The sequence below is a fragment of the Hyaloscypha bicolor genome (assembly GCF_002865645.1).
Source record: "Hyaloscypha bicolor E unplaced genomic scaffold K444scaffold_10, whole genome shotgun sequence".
NCBI lineage: Eukaryota > Fungi > Ascomycota > Leotiomycetes > Helotiales > Hyaloscyphaceae > Hyaloscypha > Hyaloscypha bicolor.
The window spans coordinates 4456895-4472495 of record NW_020194512.1 but is presented as its reverse complement, the minus strand read 5'-3'; the positions used below and the strand labels follow the sequence as shown (position 1 = coordinate 4472495).

The window sequence follows — 15601 nt, the reverse complement described above, 5'->3', positions numbered from 1 at the left end:
ATTGTATCTCTGACAAGAAACTCCCCTAAACATCGAGTAATAAGTAGATAGAACAAACATACACGGGGCCGAAATGGATAGAGAACTTTCAAGTCATTCCCGCTTAGGAGTCAAATCCAAAGTATCTTGGAATCAGCATCAGATGAAAGCGGAAAGTTATTGTTGTATACAATGTGTACCTTTGAATCAACCATGCTTGAAACTAGTATAGCAAAATGATTTTGGAGTTGAGAGTTGCTCCAGGCCTTCTCTGACTGGCTGACAGTGTAGGTGCAGTTACTGGTTGGTGATTCGCTAATTCGTATGCAGTTGGTGGTGGCTATGCTAGAAGCTGAGATCCTTAACCGCCGACCAACAACAGACCTCAGACAACATCGACCAGAGTCCAGACGAGGCTAGAGTCGCCATACCTGTCACGATCACCAACAAACATTATTACCCAAAACGCAAAGTATTAAGACGCTGGACATATCTTAATCATGCCTCCGTACAGGTATTCGGAGGCCTCGCTGGATCCTGACAGTACTCGCCTGCTCCGCCTGATGCCTTGCGAAGACGAGACGGCTCCCATCCAGTGCCAGCTCTTTAACTACGATCTCCAGAAATCGAGCGGGCGTCCTCATCGGTACGAAGCCTTGTCCTATGTATGGGGCAGCTCGGACAAGCGCCAGTCTCTCGTCATAGATGGGAGTGAGCCGCGTGACCTGGCTATCACAGCGAACCTCCATAATGCGCTCTCACGCCTTCGCGACCACTCTTTTGAACGAGTATTATGGGCAGATTCTGTTTGCATCAACCAAGAAGATGAACCGGAGAAAAAGCGCCAGATCCAGTTGATGGCGAAGATCTATGGCCAAGCGGACCGTGTAGTCGTTTATCTGGGAGAGGCGGCAGACAATAGCGATCAAGCCTTGGAGGATATACGTGCTGCAGCAGAAAACGAGTCTACTACTTCATTAATCAGTAACAAAAGTCAGGAAGCGATTCTTAAGTTGCTTGAGCGACCCTGGTTTCGGCGCATCTGGGTAAGTTGGCAGAGACCCAGCTCGAGAATTTGTTAACAAGAAGTCATTTAGGTACTTCAAGAAGTTGCCTTGGCTCGGAATATTCTGATTATGTGCGGTTCTACCGAAATAAATGGATATACCTTCTGCTCTGGTTTCAACAATATGGAGCTTCCCTACAAAGACGGCCCAGCATTGCAACTGATCCGATCAATGGTCTACCTTATAAGAGGGGCAATCTTCCGGCCGAAGTACACAGTCAATCCAACAAACGGGCTGCTCTCACTCGGTGAGCTGATAGATATGTACCATGCCCGTGAGGCCACTCAGCGCCATGATAAGGTGTACGCCTTGCTCAGTATGAGCTCTGATGGCCTCGATGCTGCTGACTTGTTACCTGACTACGCGGTTCCATGGAAGACACTCTTGCGACGACTTATCGAATTCGTTCTGTCCACAAAGGTATCTATAGAAGTTTGGGACAACAGAGAGACAGCAGTAATCAAGGGCAAGTGCTACATTATCGGGTATATATCCTCGGTTGAGAATGACAGTACTCGATACGACAGACAGAGTGCTAAAGTCGTATTCAACAATGCATACAAGTCTGAGTCCAAGTTAGAACCTCCCTCTCGATGGACCCTCCAGGTCTCGGCAATACCTGTTCTGGAACGAGATGTTGTCTGTTTTCTACAAGGGGCTTCAAATCCATCCATCATCAGACCGTACAAAACCTATTTTGCTCTTATCATGGTTTCGGTTACCCTTCGACAGCACGAAAAGATAGAGAGCGCATTTCTTGAGCGTCAAAACTTCTTGACTTCGGCGGAAAGCTTCTCGCCCGACCTCGTGCTTGTGTGGGACTGGGAAGCTTCCCGAGAGGGTTTTCAGGGTCGAGTTGGATACGAATACGCAGTGGAGATACATATCCTGGCGCCAGAATACTTCGAGACATCTGTGAGCGATAGCGCAAGATTCGACGATGTCACAATGGCATTAAAAATCGCGGAAGAGTTTGAGGGAGCCAAAAAAAGGCTTCAGGAGATGATAGAAGCCCATGAAAGAGAGTTTGGGAAGGAAAATCCTCGTACACTCTCACGCATGGATGAACTCGCCATGGTATACAAGGAAAAAGAGGAATTGACGGAGGCAGAGAACCTGTTATTGCAAGTGATAGAGACAAGAAAGCGTGTGCAGGGAACAGAGCATCCAGATACGCTGAGTAGCATTGCCAACCTCGCCTCAACTTACCTAGACCGCGACATCAAGTACCCTTCGTCTACAGGAGACCCAGGAATGGCAGCAAGTCTAACGGATCAAATAAGGACCAACGTCAAGATCACAGAAGGAAACTTGATCCGGGCTATGGAGATATCTGGCAAAAAGGTGGTCGCCCTTTTACTAGGCTTAAAAAGGGAAAATATCCCAATCACCGAAGGGTTGGTCAAGGCAGCAGCTGGCCTCAGCAATGGCATCTGGATAATAGGGCTGCTCCTTGATAACTGCGGCGACGAGATCAAGATCACCGAAAAGATCGTTGCAGCAGCAGCTCGGAACCCGGATCGCTATTTAATGGAGCTGCTACTTAGGCGGCGAGGCAACGAGGTTAAAATAACTGAAGAAGTGGTTATAGCAGCAGCTGAGAACAAATCGCCGGAAATGATAGAGCGGCTCTTGATCCGTTTCGGTAGTGATATCAAGATCACCGAAGAAATCCTTAAAGCAGCAGCTCGAAACCCAGTTGAATCTGTGATGAGAGAACTACTGAACCGCCGAGGCAACGAGGTTAAAATAACTGAAGAAGTGGTTATAGCAGCAGCTGAGAACAAATCGGTAGATATAATGGAGCGGCTCTTAGCTCGTTTCGGTGATGAGATCAAGATTACCGAGGAAATCCTTAAAGCAGCAGCTCGAAACCCAGTTATATATATAATGGCAGAACTACTTAACAAGCGCCGCAACGAGGTTAAAATAACCGAAGAAGTGGTTATAGCAGCAGCCGAGAGTAAACAGCGGTATATGATGGAGCTGCTACTGAAACGGTTCGGAGACGAGATCAGGATCACCGAAAGAGTAGTCGTGGCAGCAGTAACGGTTGAGGAAGGGGCAACGTGCCATGTGCTTGAAATGCTTATCGACTATGACAGCAACAGGATCGAAATCACTGAGGAGGTAGTCAAAGCAGCGGCTGGCAATGTTGGGACTAGTTCGATGTTTTTACTTCTTGATCGGCTCGGGTACAAGACTCATTTAAGTGAAGCAGTGGTGAGAGTAGCGGCTGAAAATCCTAGAATGATAAAGCTTCTCCGTGAGCATCGCGGCGACGAAGTTATGCTGTATGAGGATGCAGCCAAGCAATGGTAGCTAAGAATTCTATATGCTGTATTGGGACTAGACTTTGACTAGAATTGTATGAAGGCTATAATTACAGACACACCTATTTGAAACAGGTTAACACCCACCCGTTTTCTTATATGTCTAGTTCTCTACAAAGATAAACTTTCTCTTCGCTTTAGTCTAACTAACTATAAGCCAAACCCAACTTACACTATAATATAATGATTCTTACAGATGATTAGTTATTAGTTGCTTATAGCTCTCCCTCGATATGGATTTTCATTGCTCCACAAAAAAAGGTATCTATTTTTACTGCCTCTCTTAGCCTTGAGTACAAAGAAACTATATTCCAGATCGACATAAGATGATTTTAGACTTATACAATCTTGAAATTACGGAGAGTTACGAGTAAAACTCAGAAGAGTTTACTTGGCCTTCATCTGTTCTATTAAGTACTGAACTAACCCATCAGATCTTGCAGGTACCCACAGCCTATTGTCGAACTCTCAACGATTTCCTTGATCTCGTTAACATGTTTTAGACTAACATATAAATCACCTCTTTTCAGCCGATCAGTCACTTCCTCATCTGTTAAGACGGCTGAATTTCTACCACCCTTGAAATCAAGCTGATCAGAATTGAAGTAGAGCCATCTTTCTTTCCCATATGGGATCCAAAACCACCAGTCGATCCCGAAGCCTCTGTTTGTACCGCCTCTAGCTGGTCTTTCGATTTCATCGCCCTTTTCGGCATCTTGTGTGTCCGGTGGCCGCATACGAATATTGCGGCATAAAGTCATGCGACTACAGGGCACATGATGTCCCAGCCACTAATCGCACGCTGTAATCCGTGAAACTAGCCTGTAAAGCAACCACCCACCGCTAAAGTGCCCTGGAAGCACCTGTAACTTAGTGGGTCCGTACCTAAATTATAATATAGGACTCCGGATAGATATATTAGAAGACCCGGCTAGTAGATTCTAGTTAATTCTAGTATATATAGGGATATATAACTCTATATTTAAAGAAAATAAATTAACGAGCAAAATACTAGTACTAGATAATTAATATTCTTCTTTTTATTATCTAATCGGGAATATTACTTTTTCTAATTAACTCTCGGATATAATTATAAACAGATTTATTAATAGCGCCTTTCGGGAACTCCTATAAATATAGGCTATATATTAAAAAATAGTAATTATTATTATTAGAATTCAAACTTCAATAATTACGGGCTAGTAATAATATATTTATATTAAATAATAATAGGCTATAAGTAAATTCTAGAAAGTATTAATAAGAATAATAAGCTTATATAAGATATTTCTTATTATCTAAAAAAGAAAGCAGAATTCTACTAGTAATATAAATATAGTAATCTTTAATATTATAGTTAGTTATTAGTAATATAAATAGTAAAATCGAATTCCTAATTTTATATTTTTATTTTTATATAAATTTTTGTTATATTATAATTAATTCTTTATTTTAAATAATATAGAAAATATTTTTTCTTTTCAAATTATAAAAAAAAGCTAAGACTTTATTATATATTTTAATTAATAAAACTTATATTTCTTTAATAATACGTTTTTTTATAAGTTTTATAAATGAAAATTAATTTCTAATATTATATTTTAATATAAAAATCAAACTATAATATTAAATTAAAAAAATAAGTTTAAAATAAATTAATTTCGAATATTTTATTAAATTTAATAATTTAAAAATATTTATTTTATATTTTAATTAATAAATTTAGTCTAGATTATTTAATATTATATATAATAAAAATATTAAAGTTATTATTATTTCTTTTGTTTTTTATATTTATTAAATTTAATATTATATAAATTAAGAAAATAGTTTAAAAATTATATTATATTTTATATTATTTAATATATTTAATAAATTAGAATTAATTATATTATTAAGAATTAAAAACTTAATTAATTTTTAAATTTATTCTAGTACTTTAAATTAATTAAATTTTGATATTACCAATATTTAATTAATAATAATAATATTCTTGAAATTATTTATAATTATAAAATATAAATAAAAAGCTATTATATAAATTATAGTTTTGGCTATATAAGAGCTATATGTGACGGCAGGAACAAAGCAATGGAACGATGCTCAAAGATCTATGATTCCAATGTCCTACAGAATCTAAAGCTAAGGAGAGAAGGAGTGAGGTGTGGCAGTGGATAAGTAGGTATGGCCAAGACCACTGAAACGCCGAGCTTGGTTTGAAGCGAGCTTGGTTTGAACTATGGCTTGGAACCTTAGCTGAAACCAACCCGTAGCACCCATGTGACACCAGCCGTTACACTATATATATATAAATTTTTTCCTTAAATAATATTTAGTAAATACTAGAATATTAATTAAACTAATATTTAATTTTAGTACTATATATAATTAATTTAGTATTTAATTTATAGCCTTTTAGGACCTTAAACTAATATAAATCAAATTATTAATAATATAATATATATATTTTTATTATAAAATTATAATTAATATATAATATATAACTATAAGCTTTTATAAATCTAATAATATATAATTATTTTAATATTCAATTTATAGCTATTTATTTATTATTTATTAAATTATTACTAGTATTATATATATTATACGTTTTTGGCTCTTAATATATATATTCTTATTATAAAATTATAATTAATTTACTATATAACTAATATATAATATATAGCTATAAGCTTTTATAAACCTAATAATATATAATTATTTTAATATCTAATTTATAGCTATTTGCCCGTTATTTAATATCGAGTTATTAATTATATAATTTTAGTAAGAGAGCTTCTTACTAATGTGTGTTTTTTAAAACCGCCTTGCTTATATACCCGCTTTTCAGGCATTTGACCGAGCTTAGTAGAATCAGATTCACTTATTATTAATCTCAGTAGAGAAAAACCTCCGGTAGACGGTCCTATTAGTGTTTTCCCCGACATTTCACTTACTTATAGCAAAAGTTATAGCAAGTGTCTTATTCTATTCTCTTGTCTTTATTAAATCTAGAAATAAACCATAGCTCTATCTTCCTCTAAATGCTTTACTATAAAACTTTACTAAACCCACGTTACAGACTTCCGTATATGACTTGTCGATTATTTCTTTAGAGGACCTCCTAGTGTAATAATAGCAGTAATACCTGCTGTCCCTGGACCAAGTCCTATTGCAACAATTGCATTCAGGCGCTGGATCCGTCCAATATCTCCGATATATATCCGGATACCACCACTTGCTAGTTCGAAGGTGATCAAAACTCTAGTATTCAAGCGACCACTTCTTGCCTATCCTGCAATAGGATGTACCCAGTCTTACGCCAATCGCCGACAGGACCTTGTTAATGACTTACAGGCGGACTTGCCCGTCGCAAGGGCCGCTGGACGAGAGCCCGGACTTCCAGATCCTGACGTTGATCGACTTCAGATTACTGTCTCCGTCAGGTCGCTAGCGAGAGACCCAGAAACAGATCGAGATTCCTTTCTGACAGTTTATACAACAATACGACCTTTTGCTGCCAATGTGGAGGATCAACTCTCACTGAATTTGACCTATACTGATGTCGCCAATGCCTTCATATTGACTGATAACGGCGCAGCACTCACACTACCGACCGCCAGAGACGTCAGACTGTCATGCATAGCTCTTGGTTACGATGATCCATCCAGTTCCTATTTTGGTACTGATGATATTCGTTTCGGCTCTGCCGTAGTAATAAACGTCAGACAGGATGCCACAACAGAAACGGCACTCTATAGTCCAGGACTTCCAGCCAGCCAGTTACGTGGTGTGTTTTGCCAGCCTGACTCGCTCAGCGCTCTGTCGGTGCCATTTACCAACCTGACATTTAATGGAAGTATTACCAAGCAGCTCGGCCCAAACTTAATCACGACGCCAAATATTGGAAGTCGTCTAGCGACAACGTTGGGTCTCCAAAACGACGGTCTATCAATTCGCGCCTCAATTGGACGGCGAGTTATTTTTGGCGCTGCGGATTCAATCAGTCATGTTATTAGTCCAGATAGTACAAGCCTGAAGTTTTCTAATCAAACGGACATCGCGAACCACTGGATCGTGGCAATTCGATTAACTCTTAACCGAGACTGGAGTTGGGATGGCCTTCAGCCCAATGGCTTCATTGTATCTAGGGACGGCCTTCAAGTCGGCAAGTTTGGCTTGACAAGGGTTGTCAACTCGGATGCCTTTAGCAACGCTCCTGGTGCAAAGGTATATAGGACAGGGACTGATTTGGTATTCTTCGACCAAATCGATCCTAAGCCGCCCCTGAACACTTTTCCGAAACCCCTCTCGCCTGTATATACGATTACTTGCCTCTTCAAAGGAACTCCACCACCTACAGGCGACCCTCCGTTGGTATTGAAGTCTCTCACTCTTCCCATTACAACCCCTCCAGCGCAAGTTCCGACTATCGTCTCAGCAGGAATCGCTCTCTCCGCATTTCTACCCTCTGTGACTTATTCTTCCACTACTCCTCGTACGAAACGATTGTGGATCGAGTTTTCCAGCCCTCCAGCAGACCCCCAGGATCGCTATTTCGCTCGAGTGCTCCGCAGGGCCCCCGACCCGCTCTTGTCCAATCCTGCGCTGGCTTCCGAGCTCACCGATGTACCAGAACCAGGCCTCGCAATCAGCGCTGAGCTCACCCGGGTCATTGTGAACAACGAAGCCGACGACCGAGCGGGTCTCGACGCTATGCAGCTCATGACAGCCGCGTCTTCCGTAAACGGCGCCGCACCCGTCCACTACAGCCTCCCTCTGCCACCGGGCACATCCGCCGACTCTCCCGAACTCTTCGGATTCTACACCTACGAAATCCGATTCGGTCATTACGGTGTAGAACCCGACCTCGGCGTCTCCTGGAGTACCGCACAAGGCCGCTATGGCCGACCGTTGCGCGTAGCGGGCGTCCAGCACCCTCCTCCACCGCTAGTTCCCAGCATTCGCCGCGACGACGCAGAAGAAATCCACATCTCCGCGCCGTTTGCCGTGCCGGTTTTGAATGGCGTGTCCCAGGCACCTATCCGTAGCCCCGTCACCGCCATGTGGATCATGCTCTATGCTCAGGTCGCCCAGCTCGACAACGAGGACGGAAGCTCCAGCAACAGCACGGGCAGCTCGACGCGTAAGCAGTTCCGTAACATCCTCTTGTCGACCGCCCAAGCCCGAGCACCAGTTCCTGGGGAGGGCCAGAGGCTGCCTAGCCGCATGGTATTCGGTGAGGCAAGCTTCACGATATCGGAACTTGCGACTTTGCTTGCTGCAGTTGGGCTGCGAAAGCAGGCTCCGCTGAGTGTATTGGCGGTTGAGGTCTTGTCTACTGATGTGCCCGATCCGATGGGTGCAAACCTAGGCCGTGCGAGAGTGCTGCGTACGAGTGAGCTCGTTCCGGTTGTCCCTGGGTGTTAAATTTACACGGTTGTCTATGCCACGCCTGTCAAGATTAAGTTTTTATATCGTTTTCGTTTGGAGAAGGTTTGCGAACCGTCTAATCTTCTGGGTTACTCTTCCTTCAAGCAGTTAGGCCAACCAGTGCTGCTTCCATCAACGGAATGAACTAGAGAGTCTGCCTGCAGCACTAAGAATTTTATATAAGATTATATCCTAAAATTAGTGACCGTTACTTGCTATATAATAACGTTGATCTAAATCGCAGACCGCCAAATAATCACTGACCCTAGTGATTACCATTGTTTCATTCAACGTTGGTAACCTCTGCCCCGTCTGTTCAATCATCAGAAGAATTAATTCTAAGAAAGAGTTTACGCGAGAGCTCTTTTGCTTACAGAAGTAATTCATGCAGCTCCCTCGTGCTCTTCTTATACTAGTTATACTACGATTTACATTCTTGATAATCACCCTTCGCAGATATCAGGACCATTTCGTAGATGGAGGCAAGCCAAAACTCGTGCCGCTAGAAGGCAAATTTCCGTCCTTGAACTGCAATTACTTCGATTCCTCGTTGTCCTGCTTAGAACATTCAAGGTTGCCGAGAGAACCAACCTGAAAGCGTCTGCGCCCGAAGTTAGACAGACCTACTTCGGTAGAGAAACTCATTCACATTTACAGGAAGGACTCTCGACCTTGAACACTAATTTTATCTTCAGAGACAAAATTAAAAGTATCCATGATCAAAAACTTAGAATTCGCTTTGCCGGGGGGATTCCGGGGCGATTCGATGGGCACTGGCACTAGCATGTTAGTCCTCTTTATACGAACTGAGGCGCTGTCGAGGTCATTCTCGCTAATGTAGCAGAGAACTAGCCTCTTCTCCCAGAACGATTAGAGCCTGCACTGTTGCGAAGTGAAGGATGGCCGCTAACTTGATCTTGAGATGAAGGGCCTGAATGCCGCTCAGTATAGCCATGTTCCATTTCAGACATTGAAGACGGACTTTGGCTAGTATTTAATTCCTCGCAGTTGCTCATAACATGGTCCTGAGTAACGTCGCAGACACTGCTACGGCTAGCGGACCTATCTGTCGACGGAGAAGAGTCTTCCAAAGCAGCATACTTCTGGAAGAGTTCTCGCTATGGTTGGAGGTGATAGTCATATTGGATGGCGCCCATGGGTTTCTCATACCCATACCTTCGATGTATTAGCTATTTATGCTGTCAGTCCATATGTAAAACAAAAGAAAACAAACCGATCAATGACCTTTCCGTTCCGTGTTCGTTGCCGAGAGGTACAGTCTGGTCTGGTATGGGACTGTCGGCATTTCCCTGGAAATTGAAAGGTGAATAGAAACCTGAACTGAATCTTGCGTTGAATTGAAGTTTGTGCGGTAAAAGTCTTGAGCGGATCTGTTCCACTCCGACACGATACTCTGCGTTTAAAGCTCCTATTAGTTCTCGTGTCTTTCGCGAGGCTGCCAAGAGGGGCGATCCAGCAGCATGGTGTATATACCATGCCTTCGGTGAGGAGGAACGGAAGTTCTACACCCAAGCCGCCCAGGAGGATCCAAAAAAGAGATTCAAGGAGGATCTAGATATGAGATGGTATGGTATGCAAACCGGTGTTCTAGATGGCGTGAGGCATGTGGAGATGCCCTCCCTGCGATGCATTCGCATACTAGCTAAGTTAGTTCAGGCGGATCAAGAATGCTTACTATATAGTTAATAAATAAATAAAAAATCTATATATAATTAGGAAAGCTAAAATAAACATTATTTTTATACTATTTTACTAATAACCTAGTAAAGATATAAAAATAATATTTATTTTAGCTCTCTAATTATTATAGATTTTTTATTTATTTATTTTCCTAATTTAATAACGGATTTTTGTTTTATTTCTTTCAAAAAAAGATTTTTTATTAATATTATAAATTTTTATATAATATAAATATTATTCTCTTAATTTTATATTATTATTAATTTAGCTTATATAAAAATCTTATATTTTCTATCTTATATATCTTATATCTTATATATCTTATATCTTATATATCTTATATCTTATATATCTTATATCTTATATATCTTATATCTTATATATTTTATATCTTATATATTTTATAAATCTTATATTTTATATATCTTTATTTTATTTTCCTATAATTAAATAACTTAAAATTTCACATTTTTTAATTCTTTTAAAATTACTAATCTAATTCTCTTAATTTATATATTCTTTATAAGCTTATTAAATAACTTATTTTTTTTAAGTAAAATTCCTTTCTAAAGCCGCTTATTTAGTTAGTTTAACTAGTATTATATATAACCGGTCCTATAAATATAATTAGTTCTTTTAATAAAATTCAAGAATTTAGAAATTCTTATATTAAATTTATATAATTTTAGAATATAATTATTAAATTTAAAAAGAAAAACAAGATTTAAAGCCCCTAGTATTTCTTTATAAATTTCTTTTACTAATATTTTTATTAAAGTATTAATACTAAAAATTAGACTTATAGATTATTCGGGTATTTAAATTATACTAGCGGCCGCATTTATAGCCCGTATATAAATTAGTATACGAGTTATATACTAACTAAAAGTTATTCGAAATTTTTATAAAAATTTTATTTAATTAATTAAAGTTCTAATTATTATAAAAATATATTAATTTATTATTATTTTAAGTTATAAATTAATTATTAATCTAAAAAGCTATTTATTTTAGTAATTAATTTAATTCGAAAAGTTATTAAACTTAACTAAAATAATATAGGTATATTATTAAAAGGCCTTATATAATATAAATTAAGTTATTAAACTATTTCCTAATTTAAGAAATTATTAAAAGTACTAAATAATTAATATTAAAAATATTAAAAAGGTTTAATATTAAAAAAAGAAAATTTAATAATAAGTAAAATAGCTCGAATTAAATACTAATAATTATAGATTTTAATATTTCTAATATATTTTATTTATTAAAAGAAATAAATATCTTCGAATTAATAATTATATAAAATAAAAATAATTATAGCTTTATAATAAGAATTATTAATTAAAAAATATAATATAAAGAGTTATAAAGAAAACAAGAAAGTTCTTTAAGAAAATATATAATTATTAAAAAAAATCTAAATAAAAATAAGTAAACTTTATATAATTAAAGAAATAATTATTTATATAATTTTATGAAAAATATAATTTTATAAAAAATATAATTTTACAAAAAATATATTATTATAGAAAATATAAAACTGCTATTATATAAGACTTTAAATAATTATATTAAAGAACTCGACTAATAAATTCAAATTAACTTTAGTATATTTAAAGAAATATAACTTTATATTTAAAAGAAAAAAATTAATAAGTAGAATATTAGGCTTAGTTAAAATAAATACTTAGGTTAAATATTTAATATTCTTTTTTTTATTAGCTAATTAGAGCCTTTATTTTTTCTAATTAATTTTTAAATATAATAATAAACGAATTTTTAAGTAATATTAGATAACATTTTTTTAAATATAGGCTATATATTAAGAAATAATTATTATTACTAAAATATAAACTTAAATAATTATAAGCTAATAATAGTAATAAGTTTATATAAAGTATTTCTTATAACTTAAAAAAGAAAATAAAGTTTTACTAATAATATAAATATAATAATTAATAACTTTATAATATCTTAATTAAATATTAAGAAAAAAACGACATTTAAAGCCCTTATTATTTCTTTATTAATTTCCTCTACTAGCTTTTTTAAAAAAGCAGTAATACTAAAAATTAGAATTATATATTATTCGGGTCTTTAAATTATACTAGTGGCCGCACTTGTGGCCTATATATAAATTAGCATTTAAGTTAAATAATTATTTAAATTTGTTTGAAATCTATATTAGCTCGTTTAATAGCCTTTATTATATAAACAAAATTCTTTTAATATTCGCGCCTTATTACAAATTTTGCTAGCATTAAACATAAATCCAAAGCAGCCTGCTTGTAATTCATTTCTTAAGCTAAAATGAACTGGCTCTTGAAGTGAACTGTACTTACTATATAAAATAAATAGCAAGAAAAAAATCTTCTCCCTTCGTTACTAAAAGCGAGCCTGTCTAGGCTCTTTACAAGAAAGTTCCTTTACCCCCCCCCCCCTCCCTTTAAAGAAAAAGGATAACATGAAAAGTATTCAAAAATACAGGAATAATTGCAAGCGCCTCGCCAGCAGGGAGGCGTGGTTACGTCCCTAAACAGAGGCACGCTAAACGTATATATGCCGGGTGTGAAAATACATCCGCCATTGGCGACCGACATTTCTCTTCACTTGAAGAAGTCTCGACGTTCCGATTCTCTACTTATAACCTCCTCCCACATACAGCGAACTCTCAGTAGTATTCGACGCCGAATAACCTTGCGGCCAAGGGCTCATCTGTCTCTTTTTCATCCAAGTAGCGTCAAAATCAGTAACAAGCTTATGTTGGAACGTCGGATCAACATGGCCAACGAAGTGAACCTTGACGTTGTGCTCCACAGTATATATCTTTGCATAATTTATGCGCGACTCTTTCTCAAGTTTATCTCGGGGTGTCTTGGGAATCACTCGGATAGCGCGTAGCTTTAGCTCGTCTTCCCCCTCGATTCTACTTGGGGGTCTGTCGCCGGTGTAAATTATGGCGTGGTCTTCCCGTTTTACGCCGGGCTTTGTTGTTCCTTGTCTGTGATACGTAAGAATTGGCCTGCAGATGTTGTAAGCAATTGTTTCATGAACTAGGTTGTGAAGATACACTGACAGGCACTGACAATGACCGTAATCGGCAGCGACAATCACAAAGCGGCGGATGCTAGAATGTGGCTTCTCACCAAACCTCCCGTCTCCCACGTCCCATGAGAAATCTGTTACTTCCGTGGCGCTGGTTTGCCTTGCGTTCTCTCCTAGAGGTTCGAACCAAAGTACCTTGAAAACCTAAAGGCGGTGTTGTCAGTGATAGTTATTTGATGGTTGTCAGAACACTTACTTGACCTGGCGTGAAATACGTTGACTTGTGAACTTTATAATCTGCAGCTTGTTAAGTATAGTTCTTGCCTAGCAGGGAGATTAGCTTACTAGGGTCTAGTGTCTCCTTTGCGCCAGGTGTTCCTGTAATCGTCTTATGTGTGGGTTTAGGTGTAATTGCACCACTGCTTGTAGCTGCGGAGGCGCCGTGAGCGCTTTGTGTTTCTACATCACGTCAGCCTGGAAAATCTCTCAATGGAAAATGCGAAACATACGTGATTGCGAATTCACAGAACCCCGCGATGATTCCCTATAACCCTGTGCAGGGTTCGAGTACCCTGGTGCGGGCTCCGAGTATCCAGACTTAGGATACCCTTGTGAAGGATTGGGGTAGCCTATGCCAGAGGTTGGTATGCCCTGCGAATCCACCATCAAAGGTCCTGGATAACCGTAACTAGCGCTGACGCTATAAGTAGGTCCAAATTGTCCAGGCACAGGTGCGTAATAGGACGAAGAACTCGGTGCTATATATCCTATTTCAACTCAGTAAAAGCTTGTACTAAGGGTATGAACACAGACCAGACGGTGGCGAAGGGGACTTTCCGCCATGAAACCCGCTTTGTCTGCCAACTACTGTCGAATGACTAGAGGAGGAGTAATCATTGGAGGTCGCGTCGTCTGCCTGCCTCCATGGATTCGACGGGATTGTAATCGGCTGAGTGGAGGTTCTTTCTAGAGAAGATTCAATTAGTATATAACTACTGAGATTTAACTTCTTGCTTCTAGAAGGGGACATACCCTGTTGCCCCTCATTCGACTGGTACCCGCCGTAGGATGCAGAATCCGTTGATGGAAGTCGCTCATCATTCAAGGACGTTTTTGCAAACTCTCTGGATAAGTCGTTGACTTCACCGGAGGTCTGCGAAGGGTATTGGTAGTCGTAGTCTTGATTATCATAGTATTCGCGGTTGTAACTTGTAGATATACTGGGAAGGACGGAGACGTTCTCGGTAGTCGTTGCTCCTCGTGGTGTGGAATCTTGTGCGGCAGTTTGCCCAAGTTGATATTGGTAGTCATATTCCCCTGAGAAAAATTGGTAAGCCTATCTGATCTCATTCCCAGAGAATGTAATGTTCAACATCATTTTCGTGGGAGCAGAGGTATATTGACTTGGAGAAACCTACCCCTCGAGTTGAGGCGGGCTCGATACCACCTCCACCCTTTTTCATCCCAAGTCCATTCGGACCAATCGCCGGATCGTGCCGACCCTTTGGACTTGCCTGATCTTCTGCCAGACCGTGTTGACATAGTCACGGGGAAAGGCTGGGCGGAAAACTGAGCCAAAAGTGCCCGACCCCGACAGCGACTCTGGGAGCCTGGTTTGGCCCCGCTCAAATAAAGGATGCGACATGAGGCTCAACATGGGCGGCGGTCCATTTGAAAGCTCCCAGTGTATCACGCTGTTGTTTTGGGAGAAGCACATGCAGCCCATTGGGGAAAGACCTGCCTGAGGTTGGGTAGCCACACTAGGGAAGCTTCGGGGCTGGCACTTATCTTGAGGTGCCGCTGGTTGTACGGCCGCATTGTGTGACCACACTATTTTCTTATCGTCCATTCGTTGTGAGGTTACATCGAAGATTAAAGGAGAATCCCAGCAGTTTGTTTTTGGAATCCCTGTTAATTTCCAGGTTGTGCAGTTTTGTGACGCTCCCTGTACAGTCTCCTTCGCCGAAATTCGAGCCGGTTGAAAGAGGGCGGACTAGCGCAAAAGCCATCATTCCATACGTTTTTTAAAAGGTAGCTTCC

General features: G+C 39.0%; 3 protein-coding genes across 3 annotated transcripts; 2 read left to right on the top strand and 1 right to left on the bottom strand.

The window, feature by feature from the left end:
- Window positions 1-406: 406 nt before the first annotated feature.
- On the top strand, window positions 407-3368 carry K444DRAFT_658681 (HET-domain-containing protein; the record flags this gene model as incomplete). The annotated part of the gene is made up of 2 exons (XM_024886291.1): window positions 407-1025; window positions 1077-3368. The coding sequence occupies exons 1-2, from the start codon at window positions 480-482 to the stop codon at window positions 3366-3368; spliced, it is 2838 nt and encodes a 945-aa protein (XP_024744624.1). The 5' UTR covers window positions 407-479.
- Window positions 3369-6725: 3357 nt separating this feature from the next.
- K444DRAFT_658680 (uncharacterized protein) lies at window positions 6726-8976 on the top strand (the record flags this gene model as incomplete). Its single annotated transcript, XM_024886290.1, has 2 exons — window positions 6726-6825; window positions 6981-8976. The coding sequence occupies 2 exons, from the start codon at window positions 6726-6728 to the stop codon at window positions 8807-8809; spliced, it is 1929 nt and encodes a 642-aa protein (XP_024744623.1). The 3' UTR covers window positions 8810-8976.
- A 4032-nt stretch (window positions 8977-13008) lies between these two features.
- On the bottom strand, window positions 13009-15242 carry K444DRAFT_551271 (uncharacterized protein). Its single transcript, XM_024876535.1, has 8 exons — window positions 14980-15242; window positions 14594-14878; window positions 14375-14527; window positions 14071-14328; window positions 13907-14020; window positions 13818-13858; window positions 13593-13765; window positions 13009-13538 (listed from the first exon to the last, which is right to left on the bottom strand). The coding sequence occupies exons 1-8, from the start codon at window positions 15101-15103 to the stop codon at window positions 13154-13156; spliced, it is 1533 nt and encodes a 510-aa protein (XP_024744622.1). The 5' UTR covers window positions 15104-15242; the 3' UTR covers window positions 13009-13153.
- Between the last annotated feature and the right edge of the window lie 359 nt (window positions 15243-15601).